The following is a 20,519-nucleotide window of genomic DNA, read 5'->3' as shown; positions in this document are numbered from 1 at the left end:
TGTCAACCAAAACAACTGGATGAATGTTTAAGATTATTGGTTTTCAGAAATCAAGCTCACTGTAATATAACATCCAGTATTTTGGCCTAAACTCTAGAACCAAATCAACTGTAATATGACTTTTTAGGCGAGGAAAAGAACCACGAAGAGGTAACCTTTCAGTAAGAGAATAAGAGATTAATAAGAATACGACATAGGGATAAGAGATTTGCAAACACTTTAATATGCGCATTTAACTCCATCACAAGATACAAAGGCACTCACATTTATTGTGTATAAGCAGGTACATGGGTACATTATAGTGACAGTTCAATACTGTCTAATAAAACTTTTTCATGTTCTGCCGGTGATGCTGTCTTGTAAAAACAATGTATCTCAAAGAAAAACAATCTGGGTTTCAGATTTCTGATTATTCATTTATGAGATATTTAAGATGTAATAATTAATTTTTGTCAGTATAAAATCAATTCTGCTTCTTGAATATGAACCTTTGTAGGGAGTAGCAGGGCCACAACACCTTCACCTGAAATATTCAAAAGTTGTAAAATCATACATGATTGGATTACAAGCTATTTATTTCAAATCTGTCAGCATAAATATCTCTAAACTAGCATGACACCAAGTGCATGCTATATAATGAAGAAAAATGTAATGCAGTGTAGCACAAGGCACATGAGCATCTGGATAAAACCAAGATGTTCAAAATACAGTATCTCTGGACAATGACACAATTGTCATCAAACTATATTTAAGCTACAGTCATTTAATGAACAAGGTTAAAATGCTCTTTAACATCTCAAACCATCTTTTTCAGTGGCTCATTTGTAATTGGACAACTGACCCAAAGGCTGTGTCATGGACATGTTCAGGCTTTATTGATATTTCATCATCAATCTAAGGCTAGGTGTTCAAATCTGGCCTTGGTCAAAGCAGCTATCGGAGTAAGTGAAACAAGCCATCCTTGGCTACTAAATGAAAACAAATCCATCAGAGAGATAGCAGGAACATTAGGCGTCGCCAGACAGTTTGGTAAACTAAAAAAAACAACAGAAAAGAGGAAAGTGGGGAGCTTAGCAAAGTCAAAAAAGCGCCTGGATATTCACTACAAACAGCTCTGGTGTACATGCAGGATCCTCTCAAAGGCGAAGCAAAACAATAATAAAAAGAACCAATTCACGCCAAGTGAAGACCATGGCCAAGGTCTCAGGAGGGTGACAGTGATGAGAAAAAAAGGTACAACCTCTCAGGATCTTAAAATTAGGTGAATACTAGATGAACAACAACACATGACATATTACACCAGGTCACCATTTATTAAACAAAAACTAGGCCAAAATCCAAAAGCAGGGTGAAAAAACTAGATATACCCCATAATTCAATAGTTTGTGGAACCACGTTTTAGCAGCAATAACTTGAAGACATTAAATCGCCTCAACGTATTTACACATATTGTCCTACAAGTAAAGAAGTATTCTGAGGGCGATGACTTAGTAAAAAGACCTTAACTTAACTCATTTCACTTGCTGAGAACAAAATTTACAGGCAGAACTGAACAACAACTGAAAACAGCTGCAATAAAGGTCCAGCAGAACTCTTCTAAAAGGAGAGCACTCATTCTGTGGTGATGTTCAAAGGGCTCTAGACGTTAGGCCGTTGCTGCCTGCAAAGATTTCTTGACAAAATGTGAGAAATTAACATAAAATTCAAGATGTTAATTTTCTCAAATTAAATTGGAGCCTTCAATTACTGGAGATTTAAAGCTCACAGTTAACGCTCACAGTCTGCACTTCAAATGCCGTACAAAATATTTATTTTGTCCGGTTAAAGAAGCCAGAAAGACGACATCAAGCTAAAGGCTTGAAACCAAAGTTGGTAACTGAGGTATCTCAACCCCACAAGGCACTTCAGGGCAGTTTCAAGCTTGCGAATGTGCACAACAGAAATCAAAGTACTTTAAAACGAGTTAGAAGTATATCGTTTTAAGGTTCCCAAACTTATGTAGTCTTGCTTTAACTAGAATGATATTTAATTTTCAACAAATGCACAGCATCATTAGGTACCACCAACATAAGCATCCTTGGATATGATCGGCTGACCTTCCTTAAGCTGCTGTGTATGAAGTGAACAGTAAAAGTTTTGTAGACTTCAACATTACCAGGAGGAGACATCTCCACACAAAATCTCTTGATCTATGTTAGATCAAAATGTAAACCATACTTTAAATTAAATTAATTTCATGATAATCACATCACAAGAAAAAGGCTGACATCTTGACAAGATTCTGTCAGGTTATAATCAATTCAGCCATCTTCCCGTCCTGTTTTTCTTCTCAGGCACGGATTTTTGCTGATAAGAAAGGTGAGAAGAAAAAATCAAAGGCAAATTTCAGAGCCCTCATTGTGGTACGCCTCCAGTCTCTTTCTATCTTCACCTGCCTGCCTCCAGTCAGCCGCAAAGAAACACAATCTAGACAATGGATAGCCTTCAGCTCAAAGGCTGGAGCTCTTGATCCCAGACGGCCCTCCAGTGTAGTGCTGAATTCCACCATATTTCCAGGTTTCAGATTTAGCAGAACTTGTCTAAACTCATGGCTGGCCATCAGAATTATGTCCCTGGCTGAGTCCTCTGGAGTCCAGATCATCCCCACTGTCACCTCAAATCGGTAGCTGTCAAAGCGCTTAAGATGGCAGGTTTGTTTGGCCAGCGCATTGGCTTGACACAACTCCTCCTCCTCCTGCATTTGAAGCAGCATGTGCAGTGGAACAGTGGACGGTGCGGACCTGGTCGCTTCTTCTGCGGCTGTTGGGTTTGCAAATGTATCATTTTTTGGCTCACATATGGGATACGTCTCACCATACAGGCAGCGCAGCCAATCTCCCATGAACACCGGCAACATGTTGATAACAGACTCTGCCCCGTTATCTATCTCGGCTACACGGACGCTCTTGAAACGCCCAGCCCAGGTGACTCGGTGTCCATGCAAGTGACTACAGAATATCTGTGTATGTGCCATGCCTTTTGTTTCCCAGGAAGGGGGTCCACAAGCCTGGCTGTACTGGCTCCAGGTCAAGGTGGAGTTGTACATCTTCTGTCCCTCTGCGTGGTACACATAGACCGAGGAGAACAGGATTACCATAGATATACAGAGCAATAAGACCTTTACTGGGCCACTGCGGTGTGTCACTAAGCGGGAGACATCCAGAATAGACGTGCTGAACCGTGTCCAAAGCCGCAGGGTGACCGGGATCGCACATAACACCAAGGTCACAATCATCTTTGTCAGTTCCAGCCCGAGGAACCACTTGAAGAGCTGGATGAAGAGCATAATGGCGAGGCCAAATGCCAGAACAGGCAGTGCAAACAGGAAAAGAAAGTAAGCTACACAAGTGCGGATTAAGCCCACAGCAGAGGAATTCCGGAGGAGGACCACTGAGAACTCACACCACATGAAGCACACAAGGTACGGAATCAAAAAGCAGTAAGTTCCCCGGAAACCGCGCGTTCTTGCCATGCTGAAAGGAAGAAAAAAGAGGGACAGGGGAGGATAAAAAACACTTTAAATACTTCTGGCACAACGTGTCGAATCAAGGCAGAGAGGAGTGCTAATACTGCTTAAAACTGATCATTATGATAGAAATAGTCAGTGTGTCGAACAGAACATGCTCCACTCACCTGAAGAACAGGTAGAACAGGTAAACATAGAGAAGACAGGGCAGACTGAGCTTCAGCACCACAGACTCCCCAAGTGGCAAAGTGGTGAAGGTGTGTCCCAGGAAGCGAAGTATCTTCATGTTTTGAGGCAGTAACTGGGTCAGGCAACACAGATTTGATGCCACCTGAATTGAAAAAAGATAATCAATTTTTTAAATGAATGAATCAATTAAATCTTGTAATCAAGTAATATATTGACTCAAAATTTACTCTGCTTCATTAGTAGTCTCATTGAAATACATAAAAAAGGCTATGATTCTGCACGTTTTGGCCCACTGAAGAGAGAAAACTGTGAAATGTCTTTGAAACATTATTGCAAGCCATGATGGGTAGCCTATGTTTCTGATCATCTTCCTCTGGCAATACAACTGCAAGCACAAACAAGACACTTGAATTTTCAATTCTTCTCATATTTAAAACATGGTTTATGATTAAAAATTGTAGCTGTGATGATAATTACAGCTAAAATACACTGACAATGAATATTTAATATGTAGCAAAGTGAAAAACTGATTGTGATCCTTAAATCTGGAGCTAGGATAGTGACACAGGTTCAGTAGCTTGTATCACCGTCATTGAATTTGTGAAAACAACTTAAAGTACAAATCAAATTGTGATGTCTGCATGTAAGGATAAACTAAAAAAAAGTATGAATCACATTTTTGCCAGAAATAAATGTGTTTTCACACGTGCATGAATATAACATACAAGATACAAAACATATGCACAATTTGCACCCCTGTCTCTTTGAGCTGCTGTAACAGTGAACTTTCCTCACTGTAGGATCAATAAAGTGTATTTTATCTTTTGTAAAAAAACTACGTCTGTATCCCAGCTCCATGTTAATCGGTCATGTTATATACCTCAATGAACATCGCCCGGCGTGCATATGATGCAGCAGTTGGGCTGAGGCTTCCGTAGCTGACTGCAGTAAAAAATATGGCTACGGTGGAGAGCTCAGAACAAGGAATCCATTTCTTGTCAGCAACAGGGAAGGAAAAAATGACAAAGAAGACAGAGAAGATGAAATACAGGTATGGCTCAAGGTTGTTCCAGCCAAAGTTGGTCTCTGCTTGCTCCACATCAAGGCTGGGTTCGAAACGCGTCAGCAAAGAGGTCAGAGCTCTGAAGTTCTCCCAAGTCTGGAAAAAAAACAGGAAAGATTTTCAGACATTATCTATACTTATATCACATGCTACTTATGAATATCTAATGGCCTCTTTGTTAGAATTTAATCTGATTTTATTTGTTCAAGTTATATTATATCAACTCAACACTTGCATTTTGTAAGGAATGATTTAATTGTTGAACAAATTCAAGCGCAAAATGTGTTTAAACCTGAAACATGAATGTTCAAGGCATTTTGTTTTTTTCTCTGTTAGGGGTTTATCTTAGTGTACATTATTTTTAAGTAACTTTAACTATGTTACATAGCATTTTTCCAAACTCATTCATTCATTCTCAGTTTTTTGTGCAACAAATGTGTAACCCTAAATGGCATATACCACTTATGGCCTTGCATGTTTTAACTTTAATTAAAGGAGCAACCACAGAATGACAAAATCCGTTCAGAGAGGTGTACTGTCCTTAATCACTGTAAATCTAAATCCAAAAAGGCTGCAACAGGATTTAAGTCAAGTGAAAGAGAGAGCTATGTCATTATTAAGTCATCCTCAGGCCTTTGTTTGGCTGAATAAGCTGTGGAGTACTTGTCCAATAAAATTCATGGTCTTCTTGAAAGCCACAATCTTGTTTTAGTGCCTGAAATTAAACAGTCTGCAGTTTTGACTGAGAATTTTCAGTCTGCCTTTGAACTGAAACAAACATCTAACCAGCACTCCTCCTCAGTCCTGCTTGGGCCTGACTCTAAATGATGCCTATAGTTCATTAGTGCAAGTCCATCAATTTGTCATTTTCTTTCAAATTGTCAGTCAAACCTTATAAAAAATCTGTCTTCATTTTTTTTAATCTTGGCCAAATTTAATAGTCTGAATCTTTCCAGTCCCAATCTCCGCTCTCTCTACCCCACTGACGTCTCCTCTTCTGTTCTCTCTGCTCTGCCTGCCCCTGAATCTTTTTCTCTTCTTTCCCCTGACACTTCTACTGATCTTCTTCTCTCCACCCTGTCCTCCTCTCTGGACAAACTCTGACCCCTCACCTCCAGGCCTGCACGCTCAGCTCCACCTGCCCCTTGGCTGTCGGACTCAGTGCGTACTGAGAGGCGGAGCGTGAGGGCAGCTGAGCGCAAATGGAGGAAAAGTAAACTCCCTGAGGACCTTCTTGCCTTCCAGTCCTTGCTTTCCACTTTTTCCTCCTCTCTCTCTGCTGCAAAAACTGCCTTCTTCTGTAACAAAATTCAAACTTCTGCTTCCAACCCCAAAAAACTTCCAAACATCCCTGACGATTTCGCCGACTTCTTTGACAAGAAGGTTAACAATATCCGATCTTCCTACCCTCACGTCCCAGCTGTCCACACCACCCACACCTGTCGCTCTCCCACTCCTCCCTCTCTACCACCCTCTCCCTCACCTCCCTCTCTGTCACACTTCTCTCCCCTCTCTGCAAATGAGGTCCTTCACATTGTAACATCCAGCCGCCCCACCACATGTTCCCTTGACCCAGTCCCTTCCCCTCTCCTTCATTCTGCTGCACCTGATCTTCTTCCTTACCTGACCCACCTCATTAACACATCTTTGACATCAGCCTCTTTTCCTTCTGCTTTCAGGACTGCCAGAGTCACTTCTCTTCTAAAGAAACCAGCTCTTGACCCTTCAGAGATCAAGAATTACAGACCGGTATCCCTTCTACCCTTTCTGTCCAAAACTCTTGAACGTGCTGTCTTTAAACAACTGTCCTCTTACCTCCATCAGAACAACCTCTTGGATCCCTACCAGTCCGGGTTCAAGGTGGGCCACTCAACTGAGACGGCCCTCCTAGCAGTAACTGAGTCACTCCAAACTGCTCGAGCCAACTCTCTCTCCTCTGTCTTGATTCTCCTGGACCTGTCTGCAGCATTTGACACAGTGAACCACGACATCCTTCTCTCTACCCTGGAGGGAATGGGGGTTTCTGGCTCCGTACTCTCCATGTTCTCATCCTACCTGACAGATCGCTCCTACCAGGTCACACTGAGAGGGTCTGTGTCGAAGCCACGTAGGCTCACCACTGGGGTTCCCCAAGGTTCGGTCTTGGGTCCTCTTCTTTTCTCCCTCTACACATCATCTCTTGGTTCTGTCATCCACTCCCATAACTTTTCCTACTACTGCTATGCAGACGACACCCAGCTGATTCTGTCTTTTCCCCCTTCTGACACCCAAGTGGAAGCACGCATTGCTGCGTGCCTGGCAGACATCTCGGGGTGGATGTCGATGCACCACCTTAAGCTCAACCTGGACAAGACTGAGCTGGTGTTTCTCCCGGGGAAGGGTTGCCCATTCCGAGATCTGGCCATCACCATGGATGACTCCGTGGTGACATCAACCCGGACCGCGAGGAATCTGGGTGTGACCCTGGACGACCAACTGTCGTTCTTGCCAAACATCGCATCAGTGACCCGTTCCTGCCGATTCCTCCTCTACAACATCCGGAGGATTCGCCCCTTCCTCACCGACAAGGCAGCACAGGCGCTCATCCAGGCTCTTGTCATCTCCCGCCTGGACTACTGCAACTCCCTCCTTGCTGGCGCCCCGGCTTCTGCCATCAGACCCCTGGAGCTGGTTCAGAAAGCTGCTGCTTGTCTGGTGTTCAACCTCCCCAAGTTCTCCCACACCTCTCCCCTTCTCCGCTCTCTACACTGGCTCCCTGTAGCTGCTCGCATCCAGTTTAAGACTCTGGTGCTAGCCTACAGGGCAGTGGAAGGAACAGCTCCTTCATACCTCCAGGCTATGGTCAAGCCCTACACCCCTGCCCGACCACTTCGCTCTGCGGCCACCAGGCGCCTGGCTGCCCCGTCACTCAGGGGTCCCTGCGCACGAGCGACACGGTCACGGCTTTTCTCTGTTCTGGCACCCCGATGGTGGAACGATCTCCCGACTGATATCAGGACAGCTGAGTCGTTGCCCATCTTTCGCCGCAGGCTGAAAACCCACCTCTTCAGGAAACACTACCCAGATCCGCCCTCTTAGGACATCACCTGCTCCGTCCAAGTTCCTTACGCACTTATTGTTTCCTCCACCACTGACACCCTCTATATTTTCATTACCCCCTACCCGAACCAGGGTTTGAATCCCATTCCTGCTTTTCTTACCTCTTTTATTTCTTCCCCTACCCAAACCAGGGTTTGCATCCCCACCCCGCTGTGACTGGTGTGCAGTTGGTGAGAGGCTGAGGTACCTGACTTATCGCACTTAGTCTAGCACTAGTTTTGCTCTTAGCCGTTTGGTTTTGGAAGGAAATGCACTTATGATTTCTTGTGACCTGAAGTTCTTTTGCCTACCGATGTTGAATGCACTTATTGTAAGTCGCTTTGGTTAAAAGCGTCTGCAAAATGACCATAATGTAATGTAATGTAATGTGTTCATGTTTCAATCCTTTTTCTCAAGATCATGTCACCAAACACGCTCTGATACAACGTGTAGGTTGCATTTCTGAAAATCACCTGAAATTTATATGGATCCATGTTTATATGTTTTGAACTTGTGGAATGTGTGTAGAAAAAATGGCCTTTTACATTACATGCTACATAATCCCCATCACAAAATTAACCAAAGCTCTCAGAAGGGCTAATAACATTCACCTTGCTGCTCTGGAAAACTCGCAGAGTGCAGATGATCATAGAGATGAAGGAGAGGTAGAAGACAAGCAGAGGGATAACAAAAGCAAACAAGTCAATTGTCAGGTTGCTAATGATGAAGAAGAAAATGAGGGCGTTGACGTGATGGGTGGGGATGATGGTGCTCAGCCACAGGACACCAGCCCGTGATGTCCAGTCAATTAGGTGCTCCTTCATATCAAGAAGTGCATGCAGTGGATACTGCAGCATCTGAAGCGAAAAGGCACAGATACAAAGGTGGATCAACAACATGAACAAGCATACAAACTAACAAGATGATTAGAAATGACATAAGATCGGGATACCATCAAGCGCGACTTCATGTCCATGGCTTTTTGAATAGCACCCGTGTGCCCCGTGTCCAACATCCCACTACAGTCAAAACTCCACGAATGCTTGTTGAGCTTCTTGTGTCCTGTTTGGACCAGCTCAGTCTTGAGCTTTAAAACAGCCACAAACACATTCATGACCTCACATCTGTGCTTGATCAAATGTTTTAAATCAAGAATCCAAGTAACTGTCTTTTGATGATAACAGATTATTTCCATCCTGGCTAACAGGGTATCTTTACCTTCCTGTCACTCTCAAGCGGTTTTTCAGTTTTGCCTTTGGCCTGGCTGCCATTCATGGGAACCGATGGGACAATACCTTGTGCATACTTTTTAGTCATCTCAACAAAGTCATCCACGTCCACAAGCTGATTGGCTGGGAGGACAAAAAGTGTGCAGTTATAGAAAATATTTACTGTATATTGTGTCTCTTTTTCACTCTTTTTGAATACCTACAGTCATTGCTGACCATGCTCTCCAGCACTTTCTGGGTTTGGCCTGAAGTTGGAACAGGAATCCTGTTTGCAATGCCCCCTGTTGAAGAGGAATGATCACAGCACCAGTGAGTTTCAAACATTTCCCTGAGTGCCTACCTGTAATGTGATACTGTTAACATAGACAGCTGCAAACATTGAAATCACAAATGGTGCTAACGTATCACAGCATACTGCAACACTTTGAGTAGTCTGTACTGCCCCATACAGGATTGTTGTCACAGATTGATGGCATATTCATTCAAATGTCAGTGAGTGGGCCTCCTACCCTGCATAGTGTTGACCTGGCTGACATTTTGCAGCATCTCACATACAGCCACCTTCTTCTTTTTGTCTGGGTTGAGTCTCCAGTACATCATCATGGCTGCTTTGCGGACTGCCAGCTCAAACTTACTCTCGGTTGACAATTTGCGCACCTCTTCCTCATTCTCTGGGGTGATTCCTGGTCCAAAATGGTAGACAGTTATCGAACTGCTAACATAAAGACACATAAAGACAGGTGCAAAGATGCAAGTAGTGAATTTAGTAAATTTGAACCTTTTCTCTGGATCCAGCAGCGCTGCAGTATTCTTGCTGCACCTTTTCGGCCCTGTTTAGCTGCTTTAATCAGCCAAATAACAGCCAGGTGATTATTCAGTTCTGTGTCCTTCTCTTCAGCCAGAATCAAGTAGTGCTGACCGAGCTGAAATACAGTGGAGAGGTAAAAGGGTAGATTCATCAGCATTAATGACTTTCAGCGACAAAGAAGATGTGATTCTGTTTTCAAAAACACTGGAATGAAAAGAAAAATCCTCATGAGGCTGAGCAGTTCCGATGTAAATCTTTCTAACTGGTTAAATCGCTGTGGAAGGAATGAAAAACTGGGCTCAAGAAGTCCCATTCAAGAAAACCATTTCATTTTGTCACTGCAGCCAATGCTTTTTTTTCAATAGTTTTCAAAGGATGGCATAGAATGAACATAAAATAAATAAAGTCTTCAGGCTTTCTTCTTTCTGTTAAGTCATCATTGAAGCTCAGAAACACTTTATTCACAAGTTTTGGAACAACATACACTGACATCTTTTCCAAAGGAAGGCCTGACTTAATTCAGCAATACAATTTCAAACAACTTTTTAAAACATATTTCAACAACTAACCTGCTTGCAATCCTTACTTGTTATTCATTAAAATATGCAGGACATTATGGAATAAAAAAATAGGACAATTAAGGCATGTACTAACAAGCAGCTGAAATCACAAATGAGGAAAGAATGGAAAAACATCTGGCTTTCTTCCCTTACTATACCCTAACTATAAGCGCTAATATCCAGTCACATGACCAACCAACTCAGAGTACACTTAAACGGAAGAAAATTCAAAGAAGATAAAAAGAAAGCTCTAAATAAAACACATAATTAAATAAAAACCTAAAATAATATACCTACTCCTCAAAATCTTCCTGCTGCCTTTGGATCACATGACGATTATGGACATGATCAACAATGTTTGAATAACAAAAAAAAAAAGGAAAAAAAAAGATAAACAAAGAAAAAATTGTGACAAAACAAGCAAATAAATCGAGACAAATGTCTCCAAGGCCCAATGAAGTGGAAGAGGGCAGGGATAAAAAAGCAAGCTATAACAATCATGTTACATCTTGCCTTATGTCACTTTTTGTTTTTGGAGTGACGCTTTGCTATTGTGAGTGGGTATTTATCTTTTTAGAGGATAAACTGTAGTAGATAGTCAGACCATCTTTAACCAGACAGTCAGAGTGACCCAGCTAAAAGTCACTGCAACCAGTAATTAACCCAGAAAGATAGGAAAGACAGGAAATCAGTTTGGATTTGGAAGATTTCCTCCTCTCAGCCTAGATTCGGACAATGTCCAGTAGAAGGAGAATAAAATGGATGGATGGAGAGAGACAAAGGCTGAGACAATGAGGGAATTGGGGACTGTTGTGCCCACATCTATACAGAGATCTGGCTCTATTAAAACATTTCAAGCAAAGAGCCTCGATGGGCCTAGAACACAAGACTCAGATAAGAGGAGGAAAGGAGGACTGTGTGTTGGCATTAATGGGGCTTGTTGCTTAGGGATAATCAGGGGGGTGGCAGACTGGCAGATGTTCAGAGATGCTGACATCTGGGAGAGCCACATCAGTCTTTAGGAATAATTGGTGACATCACATTGCAGTAAATGTGTTGAAGATGCCGTGATGACAATGACAATAAAGTCACTCTCAAAAAAAAAAGAAAAACTGGGTGAATGGAGATGTGAGCACTTTATCAAGGGCCATAAATGGCACCTTTTGGCCAGACATTGACGCAGCAAGACAGAAAGTTGTTATTGTTGGAGAGAGACCTCAACAACAGCAGAAACACATGCCACACAATTAGGTCTATCATGGGCTACCAAAGCATGATCACCCTCAACCTTTGACCTCCTCAGGACAGAGTCAGCTCTGAAGTCTACCCCGCCTCCATGTGGCATTTCACATTACTTACATTACTGACATCTTTAACATATCACCGGTACGGGTCCCACCTGCTTTGAAACAGCCATACTGATGAAATGTTCAGAGAGACTTGTTCTGTAGCTCATTAAAGAGACTGGGACACTTTAGACACTTTGAGCATAACGACCCTACATCGGAATCCTGTTTGTGGTTTTCAGTTTCGCATTCAATACCATCATGAAACTCGAGCACCACAGTCTACACATATCCTCCACCAAAGTGTTCAACACTGGGGAGCTACTCGTCGATGCTGAAACAACAGCATTTTTTTTCTTTTTGGAGCTTTTATGTTTTGCACTGAGGACCAATGTAGCTACTTGTAACTCTGGTGTGAGACCATGGTGCATGAAGAGACTACATCTGTTATCTTGTTATATAGTCTCTGGTTGCATAGCGATAAAGCAACTGCACATTCAAAAATGAATAACATGCACAAATGATAAATAAATGGTCAGAAAATGGAAAATATTTTGCTTTTAGGCGCAGCAGCAAGGTTTTTGAAAAAAGCTAATTCAAAAGAAGCATATAAAATGAAAGTACAACTTGAAGAAATATCTTGTAATGAAATCAAAGCCTTCTCTTCAAATTCTCTACATTACATTTTATTTTACACTAAGTTCCATTTCTTTTAGGGAAACAGGGCTATATAAAAAAATTGTTTGCAATAAAAGCATAAAAGTTAAGAAACTATTTCACTTTATGACACAAAGATTTTCATTGAGCTGAATAATCATCCATTAATTACCCAGCTTACATGTGGTAAGAATCTTTGACGTTACTGGATTGATTATCCATGTTGGTTTATGCTCACTTGCATAACATCTTGCCAGTTAATGCAGTTCATTTTGATTTGCTGATATTTTGAGAGCATCAAATTATTGCTCATGTTTATGTACAATGAAATTTAGTTTGCTGTGTTCATGATATTCCTAAATGAAATGCAGCTATGACTTGTGCTTCCCGAGGCCCCCGTGGTGCATCTTAAGGCTCATTGGGTTTACAGCAGTACTTCTGTGGTGAAAGGCATATCCAGTTTAGAAGCTCCTGTCGCATAAGGCGTTTCAATGTAGACAAATGACTACAGGATCCATAATTCTCTTGCTGTCAGTGTTCCTGTCATGGCTGACTAACAGGGGCAGCTGAAGCTCCAGTAACATATCAAGTGACTGTTTTCTAATCTTAACTGTAATTATGAAACTTCCTTCTAACACAGTTAATATCAAATGTCTGCTTTTGTGGGGGATGAGATGTGTCTTCCTTTGAAGTGATTCTGCAATAGTGCTATTAATACAGACCCACTACATACTAGACATATTTTGAATTAAGTCTTGTCACAGCCTGTAGGTACTACAAAAGAGTCAGCAGTGGTGCATATCTGTTATAATGTGTGGGACACCAAATCCATCTTCCCTGTTAAAGCTGATGTGATGTAATCTTCACTAACATACACACCCTGTCTTTATTTAGGTGATCTCTTATAGCTTGAAAATTTGGAAGTTGCCTCACTAGACACTTAAACAATCCCTCCCACCAACTCAGACTGAGTCAGCCAGCAGGACTGGCAACAGCCCAAAGTCCTGGTCTGGGCATGTGCTTTCACTCACCCTGGCCTGAGCTCGGGCATCACCACCTTTCGCCTTCTGCTCCAACTGCTCCACACTCAACTCTTCCTCTGGCTCTTCATCTACCAAGACACAAGAGAGTATGCCTGTCACTATTAATCGGAATCAGTCCATCAAATACCCATTTTTGAATAAACGGATTCATGATATCCTCTTTTTATTACGCAGACACTTAAAAAATAAAGTACACCTTCTTACAATTCGAAGGTTTTATGTGTCAGGACATCATGAAATAAAAAAAAATCCTCTGGTCCTCAACAAGTCTCAAAATGAGATAAACAGAACTTCAGAAGAAGAACAACATGCCATAGTACACCATGTCCTAATTCATCTCAGAAAATCTAAGCAAAAATGCTTAACCTGTGTGATAAAAAATAATGACATTCCTTGACTCAATATCTTGTAGAATCACATATAGCAGCGATGGCTGGAAGTAATCCTTTTCTGATTGATATCTTCAGTTTGTCACATCGTTGTTGAGGACTTCTGGATGGCTGTTTTTCACCGCCTTCCTTCAGTTCATTGAGGGTTCATTTTCATTGGGTTGAGTCCTGTACTTTGATTGGGTCATTTCTATCTTTGATGCTTTTAATTTTTTTTAGTTGTAAAGCACTGATGTGCTTGGAATCATTTTTCTGTTGCGTGACCCAATTTCAGAGATTTGTTGGACAGATTATCTCACATTTAACTCTAAAAATACTTTGGTGTACAGAAGAGTTCATAGTTGACTAAATTATTACAAGCTACCCACGCCCTGTAGATCCAAAACAAGTCCATTATCACCAAACCTCTACATACTCTACATGGCTCATTTTGGCATTCTGTAAAGTATCACCGCTATAAGAGACAGAAGGGAAATATGACTCTTATGACCATCTCTACATTAGAGCAGACATTATTCTAAACTTTTAGGAAGCCAACTGCGTTTTAGGACATGGGAATTTGAATAACATGAGATTGATACTATTATGTTTAACAACAACATGTAACAACAAAAAAGCTTACTAAAGCTTTTTTGTCATCTAAACAGTTGTTTTTTTTAAAAGTATAGACGTCACTTGATTAGGTTAAACCTAATCATGGTTAGGGCTGAAATACATTATTTTTACAATGTGACATTCACCTTTGTGGACACCATTTTGCTGGTTGTATTGGTTATAAGCACAACATGTTATGATGAAACTTTATTACTTCTGGTTGGCTTTATACAATTATATTACTTGGTTAGGGTTAGTAATAAGAACTACCTTGGTAGGATTAGAAAACAATCATAGATGGGAGTAAAAAAGATTGTTTTTACAATGCAGCCATCACTGTTACTAATTTTACTCTTCACATGCACTTGCTTTCACGATCAAAAGAGGTTGCATCTTCTTTAAACATAATAATTGTCTGTATCTGTCCTCATGAAGGAATACCACATGGGCACTTTTCAGGGAAGAGACAGCTTCCATCAAACATTTCCACATTGGTCTTGTATGTCCAAAGAACAAGGTTTCAGAAGTCTTGAGGTTTGTTCAGATGCAACTTTTCAAACCTAATACTGTTGCCATGTTCCTTTTTTTAAGAGAGAAAAGGCTTTCTACTTGCAACCTTTTTCTTGTTGTACTGCTAACTGAGACCTGGATAGTCTGTCCTAGGGATGACCTCGCTGGGACGTCCACTGTCTTGAATGTTTTCCACTTGTGAAAAATCTTTCTCGCCTTACAAAAATGCAACTGTTTGGAAATAACCAAATAACGCTTCCCAGATTGATGGGAAGCAACAATTGCTTCTCTAACATCATTGCTGATGTCTTTCCTCATTAGCATGTTGTTGATACACACCTGAATGCTCAAACAGGTTTTTATAGAGGTGATCACATTTGCTGATGATCAATTAATCCAACACATTTAAATATTTATGGAAGCAATAAGGGGTTACTTAGTTTTTTCCACACACTGCTTCTGCATTTTGACTTATTTTTTGTTAAATAATCACACCATGTAACATGTCATGTGTTGTTGTTCATCTGAGGTTTTATATTCATAATTTGAAGGCCTGATAAAGACCAGATGATGCTCTACGATGCATAATCTGTGAACAGAAAGCAACTGTTCTTTGGTCTTCACCTGACTGGAGAAGCAATGCAACTGAGTACTGATTTTTTTTTTATGATTAACTTATTGAATTTACAGCCTATGGTGAGTAAATCCCAACTGACACATATCTTGTAACTTGAAGAGAGCAAAAATTTCATAGGAGCGGTAGATGCAAGAGCATGTGCGTTTTTAACATTTAGCATGTGCCTGCTTATACAAGCAATCTGCGACAAGACCCCAAGAGGTCAAGCAACACCAAGATACTTGTTGATTGCATAAACCTTTGAAACGGTTTCTATCTCCAGTCTCCTTTAAGCAAAAGGGTCACTTTAAATGTCACCATCTCTCATGCACAGCAGTATCGTCAACTGCTGTAAGTTTCCCTTCCAGTAGCTCTGAAATATAGTGTCAGTTAAAGATCACAAAGTTTAAATGAAAAATGAATCATGCCAGTTACTCTGATGGCTTAATAGAAAATATAGATAGACATCTATGTCACACCAGGGAAAAAGAGCCTCTGCTGTATTGCCAAAGTTAGTAAGATAAATGACCTGGGAATTAGATATCTCTGCCAAAATGTTCAAATCCAACAGTTGCTCTGGCAATTCATTAAAAAGGGAAACTGTAAATGTCAAACGACAGCTTTGGTTCAAATTTGATGGCAGTTTGTCTCATAGTTGATGAGGTTTTTCAGTCTGGACCAAAGTAACAGACTGGCTTGTTTCTGCAAAACTGTCTGCATGTGCTCCTCACCTGCTTGTCCTTGTAACAAGGTGTTGTTTGCAAAGATTATCTGTGCAATCTATTTAAACACAAAGCATTCACAGATTGGCCCGATGAGCAACACAGGGCTGCATAAACTACACGGCTAATTATTTCAACGTGCATTTTTTCCCACAAAAGTACAGCTCAAGTTGTTTTCCAATGGAACCCAAATAGCTGAAATGATTTTCGACTCATTTCGGCCCATTAACTGATGTTTGTGCTGCTCTGCTACATGTGGAAAGACAACCTAATACAAACCACCAGGCTTACCACCTCACCACAGCAGTAACTTAAAACTCCAAATCTGTCATTTCATCTTTAACTCAAAGTGAAGGCGTCCTCACCATCCTCATCGGCATCCTCTTCCTCTGCTTTTCTAAGTCTTTCCTGCATTACCACCCGCTTGGCCACAGAAGCAAAGGTGCGTTTTGTGGCGGCAGGCGCATCAACTGCAGAGGAAGAAGGGCGATCTATCTCGGTGTTAAAGGCTGCAGATCTGAGCTCGGGAGAGGAACACGTTTTGGACAATTTAGGGGTCGAGACCTTAGAAGATGTAAGGAAGGATGCCTTGTTTGGCAGAGGGGTGGGAGGTTTGGAGGAAACCACTTGAGATGTGGACTCAGAAGATACTGCAGGGGGTATGGCCTCTGACTTATCTAAAGACGGGAGAGGGTCTACCGAGGGTCTAGAGATGGTATGTGTGGATGGCTGAGATGAATCTTGTAATTTCCTAGGATCAAATGAAGACAGTGATTTGTCATGCTGAGATGGAGCAGCAGAGGGGCTACTGGACCCGAGTGAAGGAGGAATTTGTCCGGAGGAGGAGGCACAAGCGGGTCCCTCCAGGACAGAGCATGGCTCCTGTGCGTTGACAGCAGTGGGTGTTGATGGGAAATTCTTCTCCATCTCTCCTGAAATAAAAAAAAATGGGGTGAGTAACTTTTCATATAAGTCCATGAGAACCAAACACTGCAGAGATATCAAGTTCAAAGTATTGAAGTATAGTCAGACAAAGATGATAAAGTCATAAAACATGATGCACTCTCTTTGAGAGACAGAGAGTTTTGAAAACGAAACAAATATAGTTAGTTAAGACTGTTATTTGTGATATAATAATAATAAAAAAAAAAAATAAAAAACCATTATATAATTGCAAAAGTGTGAAGTTAACAAAATTGTGGCAAATACGCATTGCTGCAGGAACATTTATTTAACAAATCCTGTTTCGAAGAAAAGTATGCCATAAAAGATCGCTTTGGGTAAACGGTTCTGCCCATGCAGACACAGAAATAGCGCCAGTGCACGGGGATCTGTGAACTGAAAGATAGTTAAACTGGCACATTAACGACAGCGCTAAATGAAAAAAAAAAAAATCATAAAGCAAACTTACTTGAAATCTGAATGGGCGGATTTCTCCTGGACAGTCCCACAATAATCCTGTTGAAATTATAAGTTGTATTCCATTCCAGGGTTCCCGTCCGTAGGCGACTCCACGAAACCAAAGACGCACACTTGTCGCAGTCAAACTCTGGTCTATAAACAACGCCACAACTTGGTGACCCGCCTTCTTAAAATAGTCTCCCCGTTATGGGCAGTAATTACCGCCCATCAAAACAGTAACTTATCTGATTGGTGCTCATGTTTGCGTTATAAAACTGTGTGGACAACTTTGTATCAAAAGAAAATAAAAAACGTAGAGAGAAAAAAACGTAGCCAAAAAATGCAGCGGCAATTCAATTCAATTCATTTTTATTTATATAGCGCCAAATACAACAAATGTCATCAAGGCACTTAGATAATAAAGTCCAATTCAAGCCAATTGGAATTCAATTAATTGTAATCATAATTATTCATAAAATAATCCAATTCGTTCATATAGAGCAAATTCAAAAATAATTGAAACCAACAGGTTGCACTGAAACTTTGTTTCACTTTTTTTTTTTGGGGGGGGGGGGGCACTGTAACACCATTCAAAGGATATCTGTTGGAACAGGGAAACACGAGTTAATGACCACAATAATGTCACATATACATAATGTCATTTGAGAAATTCAACAGGGGAAAAAAAGAGTAAAGTGAGGAAAGGTGTGACAGATGAGGCCCCCCAGCAGTCTGGGCCTATAACAGCTTAACTATGGGATGTTTCAGGATCACCTGAGCCATCCCTAACTGTAAGCTTTATCAAAAAGGAAAGTTTTAAGCCTGGTCTTAAAAGTGGAAAGGGTGTCTGCTTCCCGGACATTTACTGGCAGCTTATTCCACAATAGAGGGGCCTGATGACTGAAGGCTCTGCCTCCCATTCTACTTTTAGAAACTCTGGGAACCTCAAGTAAACCTGCAGTTTGGGAACGAAGTGCTCTGTTAGGAAAATATCTTACAATGAGATCTTTAAGATATGATGGAGCTCGTTCATTAAGAGCTTTATATGTAAGGAGAAGAATCTTAAATTCTATTCTGAATTTAACAGGGAGCCAATGAAGAGAAGCTAAAACTGGAGAAATATGATCTCTCCTGTTAGTTCTCATCAGAACTCTGGCTGCAGCATTTTGGATCACCTGAAGGCTTTTCAGAGAATATGTGGGACAGCCCAATAATAAAGAATTGCAGTAGTCCAATCTTGAAGTAACACATGCATGGACTAGTTTTTCTGCATCACTCTGAGACAAGATGTTCCTGATTTTAACAATATTACGAAGATGAAAGAAGGCAGTCCTAGAAACCTGTTTATGTGCGAGTCAAAAGATAAAAAGCAATGTGAGAAAAAGTACAAGTATATCCTTAACGCTGGAATGAAAAGGGAAAGTATCAACAAGGTGCTTCTTATCAAATTTCCTTTATTAATTGAGCCTCAGTGAGTGTGATCACCTTTATAAAAGCAGATGTTTGGGTAGTTCACTGTTCTGGAGTATTTAGATGTGTGTTAACATGATGCAAAAGAGGAAAGCCATCAGCAGTGAAACTCAACAAGCAATTATTGCTGCCCGTCAACATGGGGAGGGTTCTAAGACCATTTCAAAACAACTTGGAGTCCATTATTCATTGGTGAGAAAGATTATTTACAAGTAGAAAACATTCAAGACAGTTGGACATCCCAGCAAGTTCACCCCAAGGTCAGACCAAACAATGCTCAGAGAAGCCGCGATTAATGTAGACTTGCCAGGCCTCAGTTAGCATGATAAATGTGAAAGTCCATGACGGTACAATTAGAAAAAGACTGAACAAGTGTGTGCAATAAGAAAGCCTCTGAAAAGTGCATGTGAAAAAAAATCTGAACAAACCACAAGACTTCAAGTAAAATGTATTTTGGAGATACATGATCAAAGCAAGATAACTGAAATGAAAAAAAAAAAAGCTTTGAAATAGTTGGTGACTGATGTCTGAATAGGCTGTATGTGCTGTTATTGTGCTATCTCTATAAAGGGATACTATGAGGTTCCAGGTCAAAAGCAATGTGGGCCTACACTTAATCGAGAATGTCTCTGACATATGGCCTCAGTTGGCATGGAGACCGATCACTGAGATGTTGGGAAAAGCTATAATATAATATGGCCCTACATGAGCCTCAAATCATATGCTTATAGGCTATACGTGACTGTGTTGTATTGATTTTATGCATAAATGAATCAGCCAGTGATTAAGAAGCGATCAAGTCACTGAGTTCATGCTCTTTGTGATCATTTTCTTACAATTCATGATCATTGAAAGTAGGTCAAACTGTTGTTCCTCTTGTTATACAACTAATGACAATGATTTTAGCCTCATAAGTTGTGTATGTGCTCAAAATAATCTGAATTGCAGATGTTGTGTTTGTGATTATGCTCTGTTGGAGCTGTCCATCTGCACAGTACTGAAAGACACCCGCTTCCCAGCTTCAGCCTCTTTCACCCATTACTTGAATCCCTAAAGAAAATTGAATGAATAATCTGTTAATGCCTGGAGCAACATTTTAATCCTCTGTGATGCACATCAACAGGAATACCATGAGCGTGTATGGGTACTCTATCTCACTAGTTTTAGCACAGTTAGACTTACTAAAATCCACTCTCTAGATTTTGAGGAGCCCATTGTGTGGCAGTGGGAGCTAACGCATGAAGCTCATTGACAGTTTACATCCCCCTCCTTGCCCCCATGCAGATGTGGGTTAAAAGATGGCACATGTTGTTTTAATCCGATGATGGCATGAGCTGCTCACGCACACAAGGAAAGCAGGCTTGCTCTCATTTAGTAGTTCTGCTGCAGGAATGCTACA

The 20,519-nt window shown here is 41.0% G+C and overlaps 2 protein-coding genes across 2 annotated transcripts in view; one reads left to right on the top strand and one right to left on the bottom strand.

The window, feature by feature from the left end:
• Positions 1-200: 200 nt before the first annotated feature.
• Positions 201-17,783, bottom strand: wfs1a (Wolfram syndrome 1a (wolframin)). Its single transcript, XM_075462787.1, has 12 exons — positions 17,661-17,783; positions 16,615-17,181; positions 13,407-13,486; positions 9,843-9,987; positions 9,574-9,747; positions 9,268-9,345; positions 9,054-9,187; positions 8,788-8,922; positions 8,447-8,692; positions 4,575-4,853; positions 3,673-3,836; positions 201-3,512 (listed from the first exon to the last, which is right to left on the bottom strand). Exons 2-12 carry the CDS (start codon positions 17,174-17,176, stop codon positions 2,330-2,332), a joined length of 3,180 nt encoding a protein of 1,059 aa, XP_075318902.1. The 5' UTR covers positions 17,177-17,181; positions 17,661-17,783; the 3' UTR covers positions 201-2,329.
• Positions 15,998-20,519, top strand: part of crmp1 (collapsin response mediator protein 1) — a 16,555-nt gene continuing 12,033 nt past the window's right edge. The window contains exons 1-2 of the mRNA XM_075462791.1: positions 15,998-16,042; positions 17,017-17,019. Of these exons, the coding sequence (XP_075318906.1) occupies positions 15,998-16,042; positions 17,017-17,019 (48 nt within the window). The remainder of the gene's footprint in view (positions 16,043-17,016; positions 17,020-20,519) is intronic.

Source organism: Odontesthes bonariensis, chromosome 4, assembly GCF_027942865.1.
Source record: "Odontesthes bonariensis isolate fOdoBon6 chromosome 4, fOdoBon6.hap1, whole genome shotgun sequence".
In the NCBI taxonomy this organism is placed as follows: Eukaryota; Metazoa; Chordata; class Actinopteri; order Atheriniformes; family Atherinopsidae; genus Odontesthes; species Odontesthes bonariensis.
The sequence above is the reverse complement of the archived record's forward strand: the minus strand, read 5'-3'. Positions and strand labels throughout refer to the sequence as shown.

What these genes read in the sequence shown, in the direction of transcription:
- wfs1a (XM_075462787.1), bottom strand. Translation starts at nt 17,176, where the DNA reads ATGGAGAAGAATTTCCCATCAACACCCACTGCTGTCAACGCACAGGAG. An exon ending in AGAGGATGCCGATGAGGATG is followed by an intron (nt 13,487 to 16,614) that starts GTGAGGACGCCT and finishes GTGTCTTGGTAG; the next exon opens with ATGAAGAGCCAGAGGAAGAG. An exon ending in CGCTTGAGAGTGACAGGAAG is followed by an intron (nt 8,923 to 9,053) that starts GTAAAGATACCC and finishes GCTGTTTTAAAG; the next exon opens with CTCAAGACTGAGCTGGTCCA.